Source organism: Lonchura striata, chromosome 9, assembly GCF_046129695.1.
Source record: "Lonchura striata isolate bLonStr1 chromosome 9, bLonStr1.mat, whole genome shotgun sequence".
Lineage (NCBI taxonomy): Eukaryota > Metazoa > Chordata > Aves > Passeriformes > Estrildidae > Lonchura > Lonchura striata.
In genome coordinates this window covers 19,443,606-19,469,120 of record NC_134611.1, presented here as the reverse complement: position 1 = coordinate 19,469,120, position 25,515 = coordinate 19,443,606, and the positions used below count along the sequence as shown (strand labels likewise).

The 25,515-nt window shown below is 39.1% G+C and overlaps 1 protein-coding gene across 1 annotated transcript in view; it reads right to left on the bottom strand.

Moving 5' to 3' along the window:
• PKN2 (protein kinase N2) overlaps positions 1 to 20,687 on the bottom strand; it is a 54,216-nt gene extending 33,529 nt beyond the window's left edge. Inside the window, exon 1 of the mRNA XM_021526565.3 lies at positions 20,525 to 20,687. Coding sequence (XP_021382240.1) covers positions 20,525 to 20,572 — 48 coding nt within the window. The 5' untranslated portion in view covers positions 20,573 to 20,687. The remainder of the gene's footprint in view (positions 1 to 20,524) is intronic.
• Positions 20,688 to 25,515: the final 4,828 nt, after the last annotated feature.

Here is a 25,515-nt window from a genome sequence, read left to right as displayed (position 1 = left end):
ATGTGTCAGCTGGCACAAAGGTCCCTGTGAAATAAATTCTTCCAAGGAGGCAACTGTGCACTCAGTGACCCCTGAAGGTCATTATGAATGCAGAGCAACAGGGTGTTCTGCAAGTGAAGCTGCTCTGGTCCTGCACTAACGTGCTTTGTTGCTCAATATAACCAAGGTTTGAGACAGAGCCTCATGCTGCAGAGATGAGCAGCCTCAAAAGTGTTCCAGTTTAAGATTAAGATAATGGCACAAGAAGACAGAACATGTAATAGTTAAATCAGCAAAATTAGGCAGGATTTTTTCTTTAAGAAAAGCACCTCCCAAATGCCAAACTCAAAACTATACTTTTAAACTGAAGTTACTTAAAATACAGCATATTCCAGCTTTATTAGATGACCAAGTCTCTGCTTGAGTTGAATATTCTTTCAAAAAACTATTTTTCTCATTTGGATAAAATCCCTCCCAGGATGAACCTTACATCCTTTAGGTTGTAGGTGTTCTACCCACTCAACCTGAAAATTAAGTGTAAAAAGAAACAACAATAAGGGGCAAGGCCCAGGTCTTTTGCTTTGCAGTGCTCAAGCAGGCAGTGTGCAAAAATAGAAGAAACCATTCACATTCTCTATGCCAAGAAGCTATCAATGAATTTTGCACAACTCTTCCCTTTACTCTCCCTCTCCAAATCACTTAACATAAAATATCTTAAGAGTGGAAATGCTCTAAAACAGATAATGACTAAACCACTCGTGCTGGCAAAAGAGAGAACAGGTCTCACTGCTTCACAATCCATGGCAAAGGAATGGCAGCCAGTTACTGACTCTCAGCCTTTTTAAATTCTGGTAGTGTTTTGACTGCTGGTTAAAAGAGAGGGGCTGATCTTTGCTGAGTAGTCCCAGTACTGGACAACTCAGCACAGCATCCTTTCCCCTTGTGCCACAGCAAACTGCTGGGGACCTGCCTCTTGGCCCCAGCAGCGGCGAAGGGCAGCGTCACCCAGCCAGCGTGGGAGGCAGGGACAGCAGTGAGAGGCAGCACTGCACACCTCTTGGCAAAACAAGTTTCTGAGCCACTGCAAATTTCTGAAACATTTCTATGTGTAATGAGACTGAAGATATGTTTACCACAATTAACTATCAAGGACCACAAACTGGCTACTACTACTTAATTTAAAAAAAAAAAAAAGGAAGGAAAAAAGGAGCCCATTTATGCAGCCTTCCCACTGCAATAGGCTTAACCTCACTTTGATTGCTGGCTCAAAGACCATCTATTTCCATAGATTAATTCAAGATGCCAGCCTTCAACTTCTGTAGGTCTGGGAAATGTTTTAAGTATAGGTGCTGAAAATAATGAGTAGTGGTCAGAGCATGTCTTTTAATAATACAGTCTATTCTGGCTGGTGTGGTGAAAGAGAGTAGTAATACTGTTTATGAAAACCATGCAGGGCTTGCCCTTTTGCTTCAGATCAATTCTGAACCAAATAACTGGTGAAGCAGGTGCTTTGACATACTGCATTTACCCCAAAATTCCATTTAAGAATAAAACATCCAAACTGCATGGCAGTGGCAACGGTACTGCTGAAGAGAGTACCATGAAGCTGAACACACTAGAGAATCTGCTTAACTTGTGTAAACCAAACAGCTTTGAATTTTAAATGTGATTCTAAAACTGCCCCCTCTTAGAAGAGAACACTAAAACCATGGGCATTAGTAACTCCTGAAGTCTTGCTCCTATGAGCACGTAGTACATGAGTACGAAGTACAACTTCACTGTACTATACCATATATTTATTATAGATAATATCGATAAGAGCAAGAATTTTGATTGCTCATTTCTGTTAGAAGTTGTTATAGAAAGGTAAGTGGAACCTTAAACTACATCATGCTTAACAGCTGATGAGTGTTCGAGCACAATATTATTTACATTTCACACTGATGTGCTACTAGTAGACACTAAACCTGCCTTTAGAAAAAATTCCAAACCAGACCTTATCAAAACTCACAGTAAAACTCTTAACATTTTTTCCTAAAAGTGTTAGCATTTCTTTTTATATGCTCTTGAATTTTAGTAATCATTTCAATAGACAATGAGACAATAAAAACCTGTTTGACAAATACAATAAAATATGCCATATAAAAGTAGGATTTTCATCTTATGTATGATTTAAAAAGTTATCATAACCCAGAAAGACTAAATGTTTATTAAATTGTAATTTAATTTTGAAGAGCTAGAAGTACAGCTTTGGAACTACTAGGTATCTTAGCAGAATACTTTTCTGAATATTTTTTTAGGGTGGAGATAAAAAAAGGAAAAGAAAAAAGAGCTGCTTTTTTGAGCTAACTGCCAAGGTCCCCAAAGCTCTCTACACTAATTCCTAAAACCAGAGTAGTCTTTTATTTTACAAATAATGTTAATCAATTGCAAATTTCCCTTCCCCCCTGAAGTCATTCATAAAACCAGATGTGACGGCTTGTCTGCATTACTGGAACTACATGGACTATTTCCTCCTACTCAAAAGCAACTGTAATTGTGGTCAAGATCTCAGCACTCACCCAATGTCAAGAACTGAAAAAAAACCCCAACTTGGAGGCTTAACAGATTTTGGCATTAGTTTGCTGTGCTAACATGTCACAAATCAGGATTTAAATTTAATCTAAGTCACAGCTTTCTGCTTTGTAACAAGAGGCTGTTAAGGCAGAAACAGCCACAGTCCACTACATTATACATGGATGAATTCAAGTAGGACACTGATTAAATGGGGTTCAATTCCTGTGCACAAACAGCAAGTGCCCAACTGCACCTGTAAGAGATGAAACAGATTTTAAAAAAGGAAAAACGTGTTCCTTAAATAGGGAGGTCCTCAGTCAGCTGGTCATCTCTGCTATGCTCTCCCAGTTTGAACTGTTGTCCTGATGAATACTTTAGGAGAAATGTTTGCTTGCACTCGCACAATAGCTGCTGGGCTGCAGCAGTTGGTGCTACAGCTTCAATATGAAAATCTGTGTGGCCTGACTCAGCCAAAACACCTCATCTAAACAGGTAATAAAATTCCCTTGGGAGTCCTTGCTATCATCTAGCTTCCAGCCACCAAAAATCCCTGACTCAGCCAGAATTTTCTAACGCATGGAGCATGGACCCCCAAAAGTAAAGACTTGCTTACAGAATTAGGAGTTGTGTCCACGCAGTGCTGCGCCAACACTAAGGAGAGAAAGGGGCATAAGAGATTCTTTGCTACAGAAGGGAAAGAAAACATTTCAAGAAATGTTGCCTTCTGTTGCTTCTCATTGTAGGGCCTCCTGATGGTTTTACACTAGGAGAACAACCCGCAAAGAGGCTTCCAAAGAAATAGGACATTGAAAGAAAATCTTCACACTGACGTTTGTCACAATCACAAAAGCTTGACAGAGGCTATGGTGCAACAGAGGTGATGAGCACTCCAATGGGAGATCAGCAAATGGCGACAGAATCCAAGAAGCCTGACTACATGTTCTGGCAACAGCCATGGTACAAACACTTCAGCAGTTTCCAAACTTTTATCTCTAACTTGAAGTTCCAATCCCAAGCCAAAAAATTCCAATACAGTCCAGTACAGTGGAAACAAAACTTCCCCTCTCTTGTTGCAGATGTGCAAAAGAAATAGCAAAATCCTAGTTCCCATCAACAGGGACTGCTGTCATAACCCTTATCAGTACATGAAATTATGCCTATAATAATGCCACTTCTCCATTCTCTCCATTCTATGAGACTTCACTTAGTTTTCATTTAGCTTCTCATCACTAAGAGAATAACATACTCAGAAGAAATCTACTTTTTATGTAAATAGTATGGTTTCAAGCAGACCACATATGGTAGGTGAAGCTCTATTAAATGCCAAAATATAAACAATCCCTTTCAAGATACAGGGAAAAAGATTTTATGAAATGTTAGTACCATAGTGCATGCTGAAAATATTGCCAATAATGATGTATCATAGAACTGTGCCAAGGAGACTGAAGTAATTCCCCTAAAATGCAGCCTTACCAAGATGCAAGCAATCAAAGCACTGAAATGGTAATTTCTCATCTAATGCCTGTAACATTACTATATATTAATAATGTGGTAAATATACACACTCCCCTTTAAAAGGTAAGAAAAACAAGTGTATTAAGTGACAGTTCAACAGATGAAAGAGAAGCAAGTTCAAAGATGCACAAACTATTTCAAGACTAAGTCTCTCAGCCACAGATCCTGAAGTTGTACACCTACTGTACTGGACTGGGCAGCGAAAACAGACAGGTATCTGTGTCCTACCTCCTACTGCCAACACAGGAATTTCATGCACAAACTTGTTATACATCTTCTAAATTTGAACAGAAAAAAATAGTCTTCTTTTGAGAAATGTCTTGGTGAAAAAAATTTGAGATCCCATAAAAATATGAAGACTAGTAAATAGTAGACAAATAAGCATTTTTGTGTGTGTTTGACCATTTGAGCCTTCTTTAAAATAAAAACCCCTTAAATTTTAGAACTGACAGCAAAACTATGTACTGTGAGGGACTTAGGCATTTGTGAATTTTGGTTTTTTAGCTTGTTAAACACTTTCAAAAACCCCATAAGAGCTACTGGGATTTTTTACATGAGAACAGCTGCAATTTTCAGTACTATATAAATAAATTAACAGCTTCATCCTAACAGCCTAAAATTATTTCTTGAATATATAAAGCATGTACTTTTAAAATACGGTGTATTTTAATACACTTGCCAAACCCTACATAGGGGTATCCATTTATTTCAGAAATTCATACACTCATTTTGAGTTACTGCCAGAGACTGAAACAAGGAAGGGGGCTTGAGAGAAATTCTTATCACAAGACTTTTCTCTGTTACATTAAGCTCAAGTTTGGTGCAAGCAGTTGTTATAATGCTTTGAAAGTGCTTGAAGTACAACGTAAGTTACTTAGGAAACAGAACTATTTCAGATAAAGGTAAGGTCAGGCAAATGATGTGTAGTTAATTTGCCTCTAAGTATGAGTAATACAGAAATGAATCTGTCCACCAGGGAGAAACATTCTTCCCCTTCCCCATACTGCTTCCACCACAACCAGTAAGATATTTATTGAAGTGCATGTTAAAGCAAACACCTAAACTGAAAATTTCTGCTGCTACTGAGAGTTAGTATAATTTTGTTCTAGATCACCCCAATAGAAATATGTTTATTGCATTTTTTTTTTCATATAAAACATTTACCTGGTTTTGTCTAACATTCAGAACAGAGTAATATTATACACGTAGCTCAAGATGTTTAAAAAAATAATGTCACTACATTATCCAAACTACAGGATGTGGTGTTTAATTGGGTATAAGAAAGATTTTTTCAAAGGTAAAAAGGTCAAGTGAACAGACATGAGTCACAATCATGTCTTATGACTTTGATAACTCCTCCTCAAACTCAACACATAGTGTACAAAGGTGGTAATTTGGTGGGCATGCATCCAAAAATATGCTTACTTTAAAGAGAAGCTATCATTGCAACCATACATTTTCTATAGTGTAATGTTAACATTAAGATAAAAATGTGTGGGTAAACTGCTTGTGGAGGAGTTTTAGTTACTATGCAGAAATACAAAAATAAAACCTCAAGGAACCCAAACCCTAATTTATTAATGCTTAATGACAATCAAGTCCAACCCCAGTGGTAAGGTATTTTTCTTGTATATTATGAATGAAAAATGAATTAGATAATAGCTACCACTAAAAAGGTATTATTACCTATCTCGGGTAATGCAACAGACTGAGCATTCTGCTCATCCACAAATCACAATATCAGCTGTTGCCACATCTGTTAAGTTGTGGGACTCCAGTGTAACATACTTTAACTAAACTGGAAGAGAAAAATGCTAAAATGTCTTACTACAGAAACAAATCATTACAGCTGGAACTTCTGTGATCTTTCAGTGCAGGTTAAAAATCTTAAACACTGACATGATGCAAAAGAAATCCTCACAATAAACAGAATTTTTTCAATAATACATGCAAGTATCAGGACATTCTTGAAGACCAATACACTCAATTTCTTTAATCTGAAAAGTACAATAAAGGGATACCTGTATGGAAATTTCAATTTCTGAAATGGATAAGGTAGGAATTGAAAATAAAACCCCTCAAATTTCCTTGTTTCTGGAAATTCCAACTTTCAGCACAGACAACTGATATGTTAGTCCATTTTACTTTACTATGTTTTACAGGAGCTATTTTTAGGCATTTCAAAACTAATGGAAGAGTTGAGAGTCTACATTCCACTCTAATTAAGCCATCATCTTTAGCAGCCAACTATTTTGTACATTAAAAAATGCAGCAATACATATCAGAGATAATACTAACATCTGTTTTATAAGGCAAGAGGCCAAGTGGCTAAATACTAGATCCTGGTGAAGGAACTAGATTTTTTGCTTTCTAGGACTGTGTGCAACAGCAGTTTCACCAGAGCTTATGGGCTTCCCAGCTTGGTAGCTGAATCTGTTATTACAGGAAAGGGATGCATGTACGTTTGTATTTATACCAAAGATCTGTGTCTTCATACTCTAGGACTGAACTCCTTCAAAGTAGCTTGGGTTGTTTGAGCTGAAGTTACTCAAGTTCACAGCCTACACTCCAACAAGCTGGAAATCCTGCTCCTGCTTTCACCTCCAGCAGTCAAAGGAAGGGAAAGTCTTCTTAAATGCCTTCCTCATCTTTTACAGGTGGTCAGTAGAAAAAATCACTTCTCCCTATTGGGACTGCCACACCCAAAATTCCACTTGTAGAGATGCAGACATCTCATTCCATGCTCTTCCAGTAAAAGTTTACGTATGAACAGAGGGTTATTTATAGAAGCATTACTTCATGTCCCATTTGTCTGAGATTTCTACAGAGCATCACTGATGCACATTTGAATAGTGTTTTTGCAATCCTTCTTCCTCTGACCCTTAAAATATGGTAGAAAGATTCTCACTGGCTCTTAATGTCCATCTTCTATTTAAGAGTTCCCTAGGCATTATAGAATAATGAAGAAATAGTATCTTGTCTTAACCTACAACAGAAACCAAAAGAAAATGCCCTGACTTAACTGCTTTATATGCAACAGCAATGAAAAAGGGGCAGGTGATTTCACTTCCTACATGGATTATAAAAATTCTTAATACATTTCTAAATACAAATATGACTAAACCTTTGATTTTAAAACCTTTCTACATTTTCTTAGTTTTTAGAAGCCCTGATTCCCCAGTGACTGCGATACAGTACTCTAAGTAAATCTACTTTTTTATGATCTAAAATGAACATATGACTTACATATGAAGTTTCCAGTGAAAAGTGTAGAATAAAAGCCTAGGATTTTAGCAAAAGACTTCTTAATGAATATTGAACAATTTCTACTCTTTATGTTTAGCCTCAGCTCCATCTTCCAAGTGAGCTGTTTCCTGTTTTGCACACATACTTGCATAGGACTCCCCTCTATCTAGCTCTTGCTACCAGCACAGTTCAATATCAGTTAAATAGACAATGTGAAGCAATGGTTTCAAAATAACCAATGCACCAATGTGACCTGTAACAAAACAGAAATAAAGCGGAACAAAACAACAGTTTTTCAATGCATCATGTATAGACATAAAACTGAATCTTAAAGGATATCCCATAAACCTACATATATAACAATGGCAAAAAGGTCTCACCTTACAAGGGCATTAAATTAGGGGAATGATGTTGTTTTTTATACTGCTGAGTATTCAAGAAAGCCCACAATGAGACATACTTGTTAGTGATCTCAATACTCTTCCTTTTCAGAGCGGGTAAGGTTACACATGCAGTGTATGTGTTTTCCAGCCACAATCATGTAAATGGAACTTTGAATGTGGTATGTAACATGTTTATCCTAAATTGATCAACTTTTTAATACTAAAAGCCTCACCCTATTTTACAGGGCACATATAAACAGCAGTTTTCATATACACAATTTCAAAAAACATCCTAGAAATATTTGTTGCCTATGTGAATCTGATTTTAGTATGCTCATAACTTTTAAGGCATTTTTCTTCAAGGCTAGAAGTTTTTCACTTCATTCCAGTTCAGAAGCATTTCAGCTAGCACCCTGAGAAAAATCTCCAGGTACTACTAGAAACTGTAGCATGAAAAATCTGTTAAGCAAAAGTAGAATATTCTGCTTTATTAATAACTAAGAACTACCGAAAAATATTCTAGATATGACATTGAGGAAAACCTTCATGAAGAAATGCTTTTAAGCTAAGCAAAGAAAGTACTGCAGTCAGAAGCTATTTATGGTTAACCTGCTGCATTCCCCAGAGTATCTACAACATATTCCTCTATAATGACCTGTCTAATCTAAAGCATGTCATCTTTAGAAGACAAAAATACACAAATTAACTTCTGACTGAAAAATACCAGCAGGAAGATGACTCCTACTTGATGGAAGAGACTTGCATATTCTGAAACGTGTTAGGAGGTTGTGGCTATTTCCTAACTCCACTTGGAAGGGGCTGATTGTGAGTGGGTGGGATGTGTTTCTTTGATGCTCTCTCAAGTATTGTATTAAAGATGTCAAGAGTCACAGGAGAAAAATAAAAATCAGTCTCTATGATAAAAAAATTTAACTACAAAAATAAAGTACAGTCCCAATCTGTATACATCGTTTTCCAAATTAAGCTAAGATACTATATTTAGCTCAGGCTACCATCCTCTCAACTCCAAACATCTCTGACCTCTCTGAGCATTACTGGTTTCTTTTTCATGCCCTTTGCACTGTTTTACCCAGCCAGGACACCATGAACCAGCATTATTGTGAACGTTCTGGGGTACAGCCAATGCTTCTGCCTAGGCACAGGTCCTCCCCATTTTCTGAAGATGCCAGAACCACAGCCAGCTAACCCTGAGTATATGCCACTAAAATGCCCACTGCCTTAGTATCTCAGGTTTGCAGGAATTCCCAGTAGTTGTAATTTGCTCTGTACTAAATACATTCATTGCAGTAAAGAAACATATATTTTTCAGGACAGTAGACAGATTATTTTATAACAGTGGAAAAATTAATAGCAGTAATTACAAACATCTGACATTTTCAATGTACATTGTTGGCAAAGTGCAAGATCAAAACTAGTGGAATAATTTGCAGAAAAAACTATATGCTAGATAGAAATGAAGAAGAAAATAATTCCGAATAATAGTTCAGAAAATGTATGTGAATCAATTCAGAATATGGATGCCTGTAGTTATGTTTTAAAAATCTGTTTAATTCAAGTACTGTATGAACCTTAAATTGACATTGAATTAATTAAAGTAACAGATGGGAAGGAAGGCAAATGTTAAAGAAAGGAAATGCTACTTTCAAGCTCATAAAACAGTATAGTCTGCTGTAGAAATAAATAAAACTTGCAAAAATAGGAGACCGTTAGCAGTACTTGTATCTCCCCTGCTTTTCTTTCATACTCAAGATCATCTCTTTCAAGAATGTCACTGGAGTTAAAGAAATCAATTTCCATGTGCACAGAAACTGCTGCCCTGACAGTACCACTGAGCTACTCCCACCAAAAATAAACACTTCAAATTAATTAGTCTGGTGGCTAACCTGAAAAAGATATGATGATACTGGATACCCCTCTACAGCAGGCCATCAATCCTTTCCCTCCTGCACTTAGATTTTTTAAAAATACTTAGAAAATTCTTGTTAGAATTAGTTTAATTAAAACTTGAGAATATATTCCCTTGCTCTTCTATACAGAATCCTAATACAGATAAAGACCAATTTCTAAAGCAATTAAATTTACAATTGTAAATTGTTCCAGCATTATGTAGCATATTACAAGTAAAGGCAGAATTCAAGAAAGGAGTTGGCCTCCAAAACAAAAAAATAACTGCTGATAAATGCCATGTACTTTGCCATAGATTAGTATTTTTTTTGAAAAATGCACATCCAAAACGAAAAGGAAAAGTCAGATTATGGTGTTCCTTTGTGAAGTGGCTTGTTTATATGCTGAGGAATCATATATGAATCAGCTTGTAAAAAATGAATAGTTAAAACTAAATTTTTCACCCAACAGAAAAATACTTATTTTGACTCACACTAACTTGCGTGAATAGAGGAGTACAATTAAAAAACCCTCTGAAAGATTATGTTGTCCTTATACTGAAGTACTGTCTGCTTTAATTTTCATAATGTCATGTTCCTATCTCTTCAGGAGATGAGAAACCAAAGATGCAAATCATAGCAACTTGAAGAAATCTCTCTAAATAATGAGTTACGTTTCAATAATAAAATTTAAATAATCTTTCTGAGGACCCCTAGCTATGGATATTATAATTTGGAAATCATAACTTTTGACATCCAGGCATTTTCAGCCTGAAACAACGGCTTCATATGAGCTTATAAATAAGCAACAAACAAACTCAAATATTGAAGAAAACATGCTTCCATTAAAGGAGATTGCTGAGTCCCAAATGGGCAGCAGTTCAAGAATGCTACACAAGTAGTCAGGCATGTACGATTTACAGTATTTTACTTTTCTACTGCTGTCACTAAGTTTAGAATATGCCTACAAAAAGGCCTTGCTGATTTTAAAATGTTCTGTAGATCTGTATGCTTGTTTTTGTATTTGTTAATACACGTCTCTGAAACTTTGACTTTGGCTTCTGTAACCTTTTGCTAGAATCTGGTTTACTGTATTGGATCTCCCCATCCGATTATGTGCAGGTAATTCCTGACATGCTCTGGATGGGCTGCAGGCAGCACACACCTTTACAACTTCAAAGATTAATAACACTTGTCAGAAAAGCTGACACTTTGCCCTAATTTATCTTAAAATTTTAGCTTCCACAATTCAAGTATTAGGAAACAAAGAATCCTGTAATGCCATATGCAGATCCATCTATAAAGGAAACATCCTCTTAAAACATATCCCACTTAATTGTTTTGCAGTGCCTTCCCATATAAATAAACATATAAAGTTGAAAAGCTGTGGATGGTTTTAGATATTGTTCTTGTAAAAAGCAACAGGCCACACAGTAAATTTGCATTCCTTCTAAATTTTCAGCAATAGCTTTGGATGCTTTTGGGCTTATGTTTCTCAAAAATCCAAGTGATAACATGTATTAGAATTATGAAAAAGAAACTTCAATTTCCTATCTTGTAAGCTCAGTAATGCAAATAGGGCAAGTCCTAAAATGTATCATAAAAGGAAGTGGTTATGTTCCTCTTCCTGCAGAAGAGAAGTAAGAAAGACAGAAAAACAGAACCAAGCAAGTTTTTTTACATTTTTCTAAGGACTGGCATGAAGTTTCTAGCCTACATTACAGAAATAAGCTTGCTGTTACCAGAGAGCTTTGGAATACCTGAAATCGCCAAAAACAATCTCCTTGTTTATTTAAAACATAATCTTTCACCTCAACAGCACAAATACAAAAGAATACATTCAGGGTTTGTAAGTACAAGGAGAATGAGAAAGAATTGATAGTTTTGGAATTAATTCAACACAAGAACATTGAAAACATTTAATCACTTTGTTACCTCAAACTTCTTACTTCTGCACCAGATTTTTAGGTCTTTCCTCCCCCAAATTTGGCTAGACCTCTGAAACATGGAATCTGTCTTGTACACAGTAGTTCAAAGTCCTCTAAGTGGTGCTTTAATTGATGCTCATGTGACCATTCAGAGATATTTTCCTATTGCAAACATTCAACTCATCAACATCATCAGTATGGGGTTTATTTTCCCACTGAAAATTCAAATGTCTCACACTTATCAAGCTACTCATTAACCGACAAATGTATTCTACCTCAGTCTCTTCATTATCTTTATGGGCAATACATTTTTAGTATTACTTGCACAGTACTTTCTCTTCACTCCAAAATTCAATCCCATCCATTTAAATTGTACACTTACTTTTTCTTTCATTTAAATTACAGAAATAACAAAAAGACTCAAGATTTTTCAAAACTACTTATTGCATTGAGTGCATAAAAGGTTTAACAGCAAAGGCTTACCACTTTGGAAAGTTAGTTAATAAACTTGGGGTTATATCCCTACACTGACCTGGTACTGCTACAAAACCTTACGACTGCTCTCAGCCTTCAACATCAAACGAAATATAACTACATCTTCCATCTATGCATGATGTCCAAACCAGTTCTATTTTTAATGCTTTTTCAGACAAACAGGTTTTCACTCTCACAATCATATTGTGAGACTTTCTGCTTGAAGAATTTCAAGCTAGAAAATAATTGTCACAGACACTGCTTGGACTGCTCATTATCTGCATATTCACCTGCAGCAGAATTGGACTCGAGTCCTTAGCTGTGAATCTGTAATCAGTAAGCATTTTATTGCACGAACCACCACTGAAGGCAATAAAAAGCATCCTAAAGAATCAGAACCAGCAGTCCTCACCTCCCCTAACAGTTTGTTCCTGCTCCAGACCATTCACTGATACATGCAGTACAAACTTTTATATGGCGACACAGTGAACAGCAATTATAAACTTGATCTGGCTGAAAATTAATCTAGGGATGAAAAAACCCACAAAAACAAAACAACAAAATCTGTTCACCATATAGCTGCCTGTGCAAATGTAAAGCAACATAACATGGCACATGCGCACTTTCAGCAGTAGTACTAGCTGACAGTCTGACACTTTCTTTGAGCAACAGACTCAATCTGTATCGGCAAAGCTTTGAATTCTGGCACATGACATCATCAATGAACCAACTAGACCTCATCCATCCTAAATTTATGTCACAGACCTGCCTTACATCTTACTGCAACAAAGAAAAGCAAACCGAATATACTTTAAACAGTTTTCAAAAATACATGCATTAAAGTTCCGAAGTTTACTAACTGGCACCAGCTATGGTACCAGTGATATACTAAACCATAACACTATTACCTGGTTAATTAGACAGCTTGTGTTTAGGACTTTGAAATGAAAAACAAAAAAAGGACATTTTTTCTGATGTTTTGTACATCAACTCTCAAATTCTCCTCAAAAGTTACATGAAGTTTATATATGAAAAAAGATATATACACACAGCTGAACAGAAGAATAATTTCAGAACACCTATGTACTGCTATTATTTGCAAGTACTATTTCAGGTAGGTAACAACTAAAAATTACTATTACTTCTTATTAATTTAAATAACCTATTTATTTCAACATTCTAACAAATATGAGTACATAGACTATTGCATATGTATTTACGAAGTTCACATATGTGTATTTATTTCTTAAATTGCATTAGAGAAAACTTATGTGGCAGTGATATTCAAGTACTTTGAGTATTAATAGCTAGGGGAAAAAAGCAACCACAAGATGTATCAGCATCTGAGTATTGAGTAATATTCTCTGTGTTTAGAGCTCAGGAAAGTTCTCGTTTCTGACCTGATCTGCTTGGAATTCTTTCATCACAGTAACAAGCAGGGCCCCACAATATTCCTGAGATTCATCTTATAACTTTAGTACAATCCATTAGTACCATGGTATTACAGCCTTAATTATACCTTCTCCTAACTACAGATTTTCTGCCTATTGCATTTCGCTGCATCCTAACAACAAATGGGGAAAGTTAATGGAAAGCTGTCTCCCTGGCTCTTCTCAATAGAAAGGGAACTGATTCTGCTACTTTAATTTTCAGACTAACATGTTCTTGTATTTAATGGAAACTTAAAATGTACAAATCCTACTACTATGTTGCAAGGTAACAAATGTCAGAAAAACCTCAAGATGAAAAGCATTTTGCTTCAACACCAGACTCCCATACATAACACCAAGACAGGAACCAGATATTAGAGACTTCTGATTCAAGCTCTCTTATCTGCACTTATTTAGAGACGTTAGAAACTCTCCATCATTTAAAAACCAATTCATCTCCAGTGAAGAAAACAAGGCTTAAAGGAATCCATAGGAGTTAGAGGTAGAAAAAGCAAACTAATTTAGTCATGTCCACATTAAGGTTTTTACTAACCCTGATTTGTATGTTGGGCCAGAGCATGCTGTCCCTGGGTCTTGCCACTTATCAGCCTTTCTTCACAGCACAAAAACAACCTAGGGAAATGTTTCATATATTAAACTTTCATAGCCCAGCCCTTTCCAGTCATAATTTCTTATTTGGTATCTATCTGAGAGCTAGCTATGTATCTACAGTAAAATAACCAAGGCTTTTAAGGATAGATATACTTGGCCTTGGAAAATACACTTCTGCTAATAGTCCTATTTTCCCCTGCCCAATGGAAGCAGCAAATTCCACTACTGAGATCACAGCCTTGCCATCTCTGTGCATCTACTCCAGAAGTGCTCAGTACACGGCAGCAGCAGTAAACAGGAAGTACAGCCACAGTGGGCATAATGTTGATACAAAGCATAGGAAGCTGTATCTATACCTAACATCAAGAAAAAGTAAGGCGTGGCCTGCTCTAAAAAACAATCAGCTCACCACTACTGAGCCATAGTAACTGATCACATGAATCCTCTCAGCTCACCCTACTGAAGTTAAATGCACTACCTTGAATAACCTCATTTCAGCCTCTTCTATTAAGCAGAGTAGGACAGCAGCAGAATTCCCAGCAAAGCCGGCCCATTTAGCTGAACATAAGCCTGCAAATGCACACTACTATCCTGTTCATGTGAGTGTCTCCTCACCACAGAAACCTCGGCCATCTCATCCTCACCAGCTACCAGAATTTGCATGGCAAACCTGATGGATGCCACAAAACTTCCTTAGTTTGACATACAGTCACAGAATTCCTGAAAGTTTGGAATAAGCATCCCACAAAACCACGAAAAAACCGAGAGCAGTACTTTGCTCCATAGGATGTACTCCCAGATTGCCATGCAAGTGGTTCAATTCAGTGGTGAGGTGTCAAACAGTAAGTAACTGGTAGCTGTTAAATGTAGATGTAGTAATTCTCAATCATGTCTCAAGGTAACAGAAGCCATGGATTCAATTCTACAACATAAATCTAATTTTGTAAAAAGAACCTCCTCCACCCACACCAAACACTAGCAAAGATGCTCTATTGCTTGTGCCAGGAACTGCAGACCAAGCATCAATAATTAAAGCTTCAAAGTACCATACAAATGTTTTGCCCACGCTACAGGGCAGTCTCATGAGAGCTGCTTCAGCTCGGTCTGTTCCTGAACCCATCCACTTACTGGACCCATGCAGTGAAAAAAACAACACAAACAAAAAGCCTACCATCAATCAATTTGTACGAGTTGTACAAGCAATTTCTAGCAAAACAAAACACACACACACACAAAAAAAATCCAAAACAAAACAAAAAAACCCAAGCAAAGCAAGCAGACTGAGCCCTCCACTACTGCACATAACATATACAAGACTTTGTTACTCTGAATCTATGTAGAGGTCTTAGTCTAATTCAGCACTGAGGCACTGATGAAGAAATCCTTAATCCCAACGTGAAATCCTCAAACCAGTTTCCCAATGTCAAGGACATATTTATCTAGTTATTCCACTGCAGATTTTAGGTTACATTGTAATGAATGACCTTCACAATATATAAAGCTGTTCCAGAAGAGCTATTACATACAGTGTAACTAAATACTTTTCTACTAGCCATCACTAATGATTTATCTTGAGTTAAGGTAACAGATCTGGGTCCTATAAAGACAGCTGCTCTGGTAGAGAAAATTCAGTCAAATGTAGTCAACATGATATACAAGTTCCTGTGTTAACAGGAAGACTAACAGAATTCACAAAAAGGAAAAAAATCCCCAAAACAAAACAAAAAACTCCACCCATCCACCTACCAAAAGATATATTAAGGACTGTTTATGTTCCACTGAGAATGCATATTTTGCTAATACAAAATGTGGACAGAAGACTGTTTAAAGAGTAATATACATCCATAAATAGAAAAAAAAACCCTGAAGTGCTTCTCTAATTCCACCAATTGTGAAAACATTTGCAGGGATCTAAGAATTCCCAAGCAGCTGTACATACATTTTTATTTCTAAACTGCAATTGACTAGTTCAGGATATTTTCACTTGAATGTGACATTCTCTCCTCCTGAAGAAACAAGAATCATTCAAAATTATTTAAAGCTAATCTGTCCTGGCTGAATATTATTTGTAGGCAGTCTTACTGCTGAGTGTTCGGCCCAATTACAATGTTCCTTCAAAACAGATTAATTAGGTTACTTGTACCTTTTTAGAGTGTCCTTAGGCACTTGACCACAGCTAATAATAAATAGCCAGTACTTTCTAACACCAAAAAAGCAGGCATCATTACCTCTATTCTAAAGATGAGGAAACTGAGACATGAGTAAGCAAAGCCATCTGCCTAGTGTCACTTAGCTGCAAGCAGAGAAGCCAGGAATGCAATACAGGTTTTTTCAAAGTCCCAGCTAGTACGTTAACAAGTGCCCAATTTTATACACATTTATATACAAAACATAGTTGTATACCCTCAGACTCAACTGTTCAATTTGTATCATGCAGATTAACAAATACACATTTATTTGACAGATATCCTTGCCCAAGATGTGAAATGGAAAAATAAAACAAACCCAAAAATATACCGGATGTGCCACCATATAATCATAATTTACATATGTTTCAGTTGTGGTACTCTTCATCACTACTAAAAAAATAAATTACTGTGGCCTTTGAACATGATTCTGTCAGGAAATTTATGCTTTATGATCCCTAAGTACAGCACCTTAGGAAATTAGGTGACCAGGACATTAAACTAAAATATCAATTCAAAAAGTCCCTTTATGCTGCCCAGTATAAAGATATTTTTCACAATGTTCTGTAATATCAAAAATATGTATGATGGTCGAGTTTGAAATATTAATTCCAGGAAGAGCCTTTAATATTTCCATTTGTAATGGAGGGTTTGTTTCATGCTTATTCATTTCAGGGTATAGCCCAAGTTCTCTATCTTGACCAAACACTTTCATTTAAGCAAATAAACCCAAATAATATACTCTTTTCCTCTGATATTAAACAAGTATTGCTTTGCAAAACACAACTTTGAGGAAAGTGAAAATTTTTGTAAAATAAATCCTGTAACATTAACAATAAAAGCCTCAAGTTTAGAAGATTTATAGTACTGTCTTGAAAAGAATTGGTAGTGAACACCTAGAAGTACACAAGTGTAATCACTGTGCATACACAATGGTTTAATTTAAATACTCTAAGCAATAATTTCTGTTAACTCAGCCATACCAATTTACTATGCTGACATGTATCATCACTGCCAAGAATGCATACACACTTCATTAAAAAACTGCTTTTTAATATGACTTGAAAAAAAAGAAATCAAACTTTTTTCCATACAAAACTTAAAAATATTTTATTTTGTAGATGCCTTATTTAACAAACTACAGAACTTTATGTTAGAGTTTAAGTTTTTTGAAGAGACAGAGTTGGCACTTCCACCAGGAAGCAAAGAGTTAAAGACTGTGCAATTAACCTGAGAGCAAGCACTGGAGAGGCTAGTTTACCTGGTGTACAAAGTTCTAAGGGATGCAAGCCCAGAGAAGGACAGCAGAATTTTGGAAGGGAAGACAACATCAGCAATACTGGTTCTTACCCAAGCTCATTCCTCCTCCTACTAAAGAACCTGTACTGGAGATAAAAGGAGGCAAAAAAGGGTAATCTGGCTTTATGTAATCTTTCAATCTTTAGTAATCAGGCAATTTCGCTTGTGAAGCTACCAGAACAAACTAAAAAGAGGATTTGCTTACTGCCAAGTTTACCTTGTACTTTGCATTTGCTAACTACGGAGAAATAAGCATTGCATTTTTCACCTTGAACAGACTTAAGTTTAAAACTTGCTAAGTGCCAAGATATACTTTCCACATCCCACTATCAGTCTGTAAAATGTTTAAAGTAAATAAAATATAGAATGGATACGATATTTTGTAGAAAAAGCAGGACAGAAATACCAAGTGGATATTGGCTAGCAGAGATTTATAAGAAATTGCTCTATCTGATATGGCATCACTTATTTAAAATACAAAACTGTCATTGTGAGAAGTGAGATCTAGGCTCTATTTAAGGCCAGTTTAATTAAGCCTTTGAAACAAGGACATGTACTGCATCTATGTTTTACCACTTACTAGCAACTAGTTATTTTGCTCTTTCATTTTTCGTATTTTCTCAGAATCCACTTCACATCCTGTTAGTCAGTAGCTGTGACAGTCTGCTAATCTTTCTGTCAGGAGCATTCAATTGATTCATAACTACTGATCCACTTCTATCAACTTCACCCCAAGCTAACAGTTTCCTTACAGCACGCTGGAGTACACAGGGCTGTCATAACCAGGAGCACGCAGCCCTGATCACAGCACAAAACAATGTGTTACACTGACCACTGACTGATACTTCAGAGTATGTGTCAGGAACAAGCCTGGCATTTACACTGGGTTTAGCCTGTTTTCAGTAAGTTTTCACAGCTATTAACAAAACATTTAGACCACACATCACCCATGATCTAGATCATGGACTTGACCCTTTAAACTTTTACTGTAGTCATGAATTCTACAACTTCCTCATCTTTCTGTGCAGGACTGAAATATGCAAGCAAAAGTCCGTTTCCCATATAAGCACTTTTAAAGTTAGAGTTCTTACAATTGAGGAAGTTCCCTCCTGAAGAAATATGAGTGAAATGGCGTATCTCACACTTCACTGTAGTTCCCTTTACTTTCAGACCATACCACTAAAGGAACTTTTACATCCAGGTATGTGAAGAGCAATTTGTTGTGAGGTATTTCCAAACAGAACTATATTGATGCCTTCGTATTTCACTGCTAATATATGGCATGGCAAACAACACTATCTTTACAGCAGCTCTTTCTGATAGGAAAGTTCCTCTTAAAAATACTTAAAAGTTAGCAATTCACAAAGCTTAAACTCCACTGGCATTCCCATGCTAACTTAACCATTCTTGTGCAATAAACTGCATTTATTAATATAGAAGTTACCATATATAATGGAACAGATAGTGCAACCTAAGAATCTAATCCATCCTAGGTTTTTTGTTTCGTTGGTGGGTTTTTTGTTTGGTTGATTTTTTTTTTTAATTAGTATCACTGTGAGTCTCATCTTTCAAAAAAACAAAATCAACCTTTCCAATCCCCCCGAAGAAAAATTTCCACTCATTTCTGTTTAAAGTGATCGGATCTCTGCTTTGGGTACTTCTACAGAAATGTTTCCATTTAGCTTAGTTGAAACACTACTATAGTTAGTTATTCACACAGCTCTCCACTTCAAACAGGTTTACGAGCTTATATATCATTGTATCAAATTTGTATTAACATACTGATTCTTCCTAGGCACTTATGAGCCACTGATTAAAGTTCAGCATTTTAGATGCATTCTTAGCCTTCAGCCATCTCATGTGCTACAATATTAAGCAGACTCCTACATCTGTTGTGCCCTCTCTTCCTTTGCTATTCAAGTGAGTACACCTCCAACATTCAGAACTACAGGAGAACTTAACAGCATTACATAAGTAAAATTATTTTTTTTTAAAACATGCCTTTCTAATTTTTATTTGACCATTAAATTCAATACTTTCCATTTATGGACTTCTTACTTTGGTTCGTTGTCCAACTAATAAATTCAGAGACACATTTTTTGCCTGGATAAACATAACAACTTGCATGGATTTAGTGATGTATATAAAAAAAAAAAGAAAAGAAAAGCAAGCTTCCATCGGAACAAGGAAGCTGAAGAGGTAGCAGGTTGTGCTGACATTTAAAGATAAGAGCACGTAAGTGAAGCTCCGGAATTGCATCTAACCTTGCAGCTGACAAGAAGAATAGTAACAGTTGCACGGGCAACCAAAACCGGTCGAATTACAGGGATGGAAACCTCTAAGCCTTGAGCTTTCAACCTTCAACAGTGTTGCGGGGTCTTTTGGGATGGTTTTTCCATAGTGACAAGAACCCTTGCCGTGTGACAAATAACGTTGAGCGCACCATTTTCTCCTCTTCCCAAGCTCAGCGTTCCAGGCCTACAAGAAGGAAGCTGCTCCGGCTCCTGCGCGGTGCCGTGTCCAGAGCAGAGGCTCTTCGCCTGACCCTGGCGCGGGGTGGCCACCGGGAACCCTCTGGGCCCAGCCCGGACGAGCGCCGTGCCCCGGGCGGGGGGGAGGGCGAGAGCTGCGGCGCCCGTAGCGGCTCCGGGGCGGGCGGAGGGAGAGCCCGGGGCGGCGGGGCCGGGGCCGGGGGCGCGGCCCGGGCAGGCCCCGCCGGAGGGACGCGGCCGCTCGGCGGGGAAGGAGGGAGCCGAGCGCAGACAAAAGCGGGTCGCGGCCGGCAGCGGGGTGGGGCCGTGACCGGGCGGCGGCGCCTCCGCTCCCGGAGGAGAGCAGCGGGAAGAGGCCTGGGGTGGGCACGGGCTTCCGCCGGCCCCCGGCGCGGCCCGGGCGGCGGTGGGCGTCCCGCGCCGTGCGGCGGGCAGGGGGCGGCGGGGCGCGGCGGCTCCTCCGTCCTCCCCGCCAGGAAGGGAGGGAAGCGGGGCTGGGGCGGCGCCCCTCGCCGCTTACCTGCAGCTCGGTGAAGAGAATCTCCCTCTCGGCCGCGTTAGACGCCATTTCGCCGGGGTTTGAAGTCCGCACCTGGGCGCTGCTGCTGCCGCTGCCGCCGCCGCCGGCGGGGAGGGGAGCGAGGGAGGCGGGTCCGGGGCCGGGACTAAGGGCGCATCGGGGGCGGGGGGAGCGCTCCGTGCTCGGGCAGGCCGGCGGGGGTGCGCGGGGGGGCCGCCGCTGACCCCTCTACTCTCATGGGGGTCGCGGTGGGCGGTGGGGCGCGGTGCGGCGCGTGCCCCGCGGCGCGGTAGGGAGCGGCGCGCTCCCCGCGATGCGGAGCGGAGCGCTCGGAGCGGAGCGGAGCGGCGCGGTGCGATCCCCGCCGCGCGGTGCCCGCGGTGCGCTCCCCGCCCGGGCGCGGCGCTCGGCCCTGGCAGCGCTGCGGCCGCCGCGGCTGCTGCGCCTGCGGCCGCCGCCGATGTCGCACCATTTGGCTGTCACCCTGTCGCAAAGGCGTCGCTGCTTTGCGGCTCTCGGCGCACGTGACCGTGCGGGAGGAAGAGCGGGCTCACTCGGAGGCGGAGAGCGGCGCGCGCCCCCCGGCACCGCCTCCCCGCGCGGGCCGGGCGGCGCGAGGCACAGCGCGCGGGAAGGCGGGCGCGAGGCCCCTCAGCCCCTCACTGCCCCCCATGCCCCTCACTGCCCCCAGCCCCTCACTCCCCTCAGCCCCTCACTGCCCCCAGCCCCTCACTGCCCCCAGCCCCTCACTGCCCCCCATGCCCCTCACTGCCCTCAGCCCCTCACTGCCCTCAGCTCCGCGGCCGCCTCGCCATCCCCTCGCTACCTCCCTCCTTGCAAGCTCCGCTGGTTGCGCTCCCCCATCCCTTAGGCTCCATCTCTGGGAATCCTGTCGTTTCCTCCTGTGCTGGCGGTGTTTGGGGGGCGTGTGTCACATTCCTAGTGTTGGGGGCTGCAGGGGCTCGGCTCTCCCGGGCCCGGGAGACAGGTGAAGCCCTCAGTTTGTTGGGTAGCGAAGGCAGATAGCTCAGGAAGGAGAGTTCACGCTTGTCTCAAGCAGCCACCTGCCGCCCTGGGGACCTGGAGCAGTGGCCCAGGAGGTTGTGGTGAGTGGGGGCTGTAAATGCCGTTTTTAACAGTTTTAAGGGCTAAACATTTGTACTTGGTTGAGGTTTTTTGGGGGTTGACACTGTTCAGTTAATCATCTGCAGTGTAATAAGCTTGTCAGAGCTTCAAAATCGTTTTGAGTGTCTGAGAGGAAATGGTTTTTCTTTCCTCGTGGCACCATGTGACAAGACCTTTTCAGCTTCCTGCCTGTGTCGAGGGTTGGTGGTTTTCTTCACCTGTCCATTAAACGTGTGCTTTCTGTTGTCGACTCTATACCCACATGCTTTCTCATTCCACCCTAATATTTTATGTTATGTTCGGCTAATTGCAAAATGCTCCGTGGAAGCAATTATAGCTGTTTGTTTTTTGTTGTATTTTTTTTTTTTAGTCTATGCAGTTCATGCCAATTTCATAATCTGAGGCATTTTTGATAGATTCCACGTCATGCAAGCATCATCAGCATTTGTTCTGTATATGCTACTGCATCTCTGTATGACAACAGACCAATAGTAGTCTGTTTGCTCTAGGAATGCAAGTTAAACTTTGGAGGGTTGGGTCATTTTGTTTTGATTTTTTTAGGAAACAGGAATGGCAGAAGTCAACATTAAATAATCACTACTATTCTTAGCAAATTTGAAGCATTTTAAGTGTGCTTATACTTCCACTAATGAGTACCAAACCTGACAATCTGAGGTACTATCATGCAGTAGAAAAAGATTTATGAACATATGCACACAGTTTCACATAAAAGAAATATTAAGATAATTCTACAGTAACAATGCACAAATTTACTGAAATTAGAATTTCACTGACTTACATGTAAGTTGCTGTTTGATACAGTTCATAATCTTTCAAATATCCAAATCTATGTCTAGACCTAGTCCACACTGGCTTATTTTCTGTGCTGTGTGGCCAGACAATTACAGGCTCGGAGGAAAACTTCACTTGCTGATTGTCTAAAAGTCACTATTTTCGAAAGGGTCTTACCCAGTAAAGTGTGTGCTAGCCCAGCTTCAGTGTCAGTGGTATGAATCAGTGCTATTTTAGTGGTGCCATGGCCACAGCCATGAACTGGTTTGTGGCACACCGTGTGGTTTTGGGCACAGCGCGTACAAATGGGATCGGTGGGAATGGGTAAAGAAAGATTTTTATACAATAATTTCTCATTTGGACTATGATAGAATGATTCCAAATGTTTAAACTTCATTTCAACTGCTTTTGAGAGCAGATGTTGAAGGATATAAAGAAGTAATCAGAAATGAGTGGATTGCTGTGACTTAGTGACTTCATGTACTTGTCAGCATGTATGTGGTCCATTACTGCAGCTCATCTGCTTGTCTGGTCCCATTGCAAAGGAGAAGAATCAATGTGCTTGCATGTCTAGTTTACAACATGTGGTCAGAGGGAAACACAGATTGTGCACCAGAGAGAATTCATAGATATATGAGTGGGTGTTAACAAAGTTAGTGAAGCTTTGAGATTCTCTCTAAAACAACAGCTGGCTTTGGTTCATGCTTAACCTAGCCTGCCTATTGCGTGTAGCCTAGAGCATATTATTACTCCTGTCAAGACAAGGCGTGTAATCTTCTTTGTATTCCAAATGTTACTTGCACAGCTTGGGAGGACACAGTCCTAGAATCTTTGATGGAAGTGTAGTGGCACAGGAATCTAAAGAGAAACTGGTTTGGTAAAGCAATGTTAGCTTAGTTAAAACTCTGATTCTTCCTTCAGAGTCTGGAAAGTACAAGGTAGTCCTGAACAACTGTAGCTCTGCATTTAAGCACTGTGACAGTGAATTACTGAGCAAGAGGGAACATTCTGAATGATTCCTAAAATAGAAGGCAATTAAGTACGTAATATATATATGGAATATATACATATTCCATATAACATTAGAGTTATATGGAATTCTGAGTTCAGCCTGTGCCTTAAAATCTCTGAATGCAATCCCTTCAGCCATTATTCTGTTAGCTCATCCCTGCAGTCAATTAGCAAGCTAGAAAAGCAAACTGAATGAAATGGATGTCAGTAGTATTGGCTAAGGCCTTTAATTGTTTCTTTTCTTCAGGTTGTGTTATTAAAGTCTTTGTCACAAAGACCTGGAAAAATGAATAGCTGAGACTTTCAGTGTTCCTGGTACAAAACACACCTTGTGAACCTTTTAAGCACAGTAAAGAACTCTTTATGTAAACGTTTGAGATACTGTAAGCAAAATCAAAGGTATTTTTTAGGATAGTTCTAACTAGTCCAATATATCACCTAAGAAAGAGCTTACTTTCACATAGTGATGCATAAAGAAATGAGGATTGACATGTGAAGAGCATCAGATAGCTGTTAATTATATTATTATACTTACTACTGGCAAAATTCTACCAGGAAAAAAAAAGTAATTTCTTTTTTAAGCTCCTGGTTAATCTTGCTTGTTTAAATTAGTGATGTAGGTCTAGAGGGACAACAATGTAGAGATGTGCCTAGATATGGGCAAAATTAAACTCTTGGAAACAAGAAATTGGATATGATGCTACATATGCTCCTAATAGGTGAGTGGGGCAGAGCAATACTAGGCCAGCTCACCACCTTTTTAAGCACAGAACAAGTTCTAAGAATTAGTGACGTTGTTAGTGGGGTGGGGTAAACGCTATTTGATTTTGCAAGTAATATTGATACCTATTAAAGGAAATCCTTGTCTCATAAAACGGGAATGCTAAAATTCACACTTCAAGTCAACTTCAGGATAGAATTTAAGTTCTTTCACTTAGGAATAAAGACAACTAACTATATAAAAGAAATGTAGCCCCAAAATTAGTTAAAAAACCCCAAAAAACCTCAAACCACTACCACCACCACAACAGATTTTCAATAACATAGCAATTAATTGTCCCTGATTTCTAGTCAAAGCAATGTTACTTTTGCATAGTTAACCATCTAAGTTGGATCCTTTAAAAACATTATGAAATTCTGGAATTATGAGGCACATAAAAATGAGATGGAGAGTGTATACATCTTTGCCATCTTGTGGGAATAGGAGAAATCTTTGTTTTATAAAGCTTCCAATACTACATTTTACAATAGATTTAGGAATAAATATGTCTAAGTCAGGTTAAAACTTGAGACAAAAAATAAATTTATATAATTATGTTTCTTAGATCAACAGTTTCCTGGTGTTTATTAAAGAAAATGCCATAAAGGAGAAAATAAAAAATAGAAAAAAAATTAAAAGTGTGGATAATTTTCCTTTTTTGAAAACTCACTTCTTTCATAGCACTTCTAAGGAATTAATTACCTGCTTTTCACTCAGATTTCTCAAGGGGAAATCCATGTAAGAAAAGGCTCCTGAGAGCATGAGAGCTCTCTGAGGCTCTTATTGATGTACCAGTGGCAGTGAAGGGGACGAGTTTATGGCACGTCATAAACAGAAAACTAAAATGACTACCTAAGTTTATTTAGCTCTTGTGGTGCTTGCAAATTTGATGTGTACTTAAACTATTCCCTTATTACTCTTTTAATTACACAACTAATCTTACAACTTCCTTGTGGATTACTGTGATGTAATCATAACCCTCCTAGCAATGGCTGCACACTTTCTTCTTAAAATTTGTCTTCTATGGTTACATACTATTACCCAGGGCTAAGTGTAGGCATATGTTATGAGGTGTGGAGTGCAAGAAACTTTATCTTACTATCTGTTTTATTAATTCTGGACCCTGGGAAGACTTGCAGTCGGTGAGAAAAGAGTGCTCCAGGGAAAAGAGGTTCATTTCTGTTCATTATGGCCTGCTGTTTTTCTTTTCCATCCTTCTCTTATGAGGAGAAGTCTGCCTTATGCCAGCTAATGTCAGCGGTACCTTGAGGACAGGAAAGCCCTACCTGTGCAGAGCCAGCTG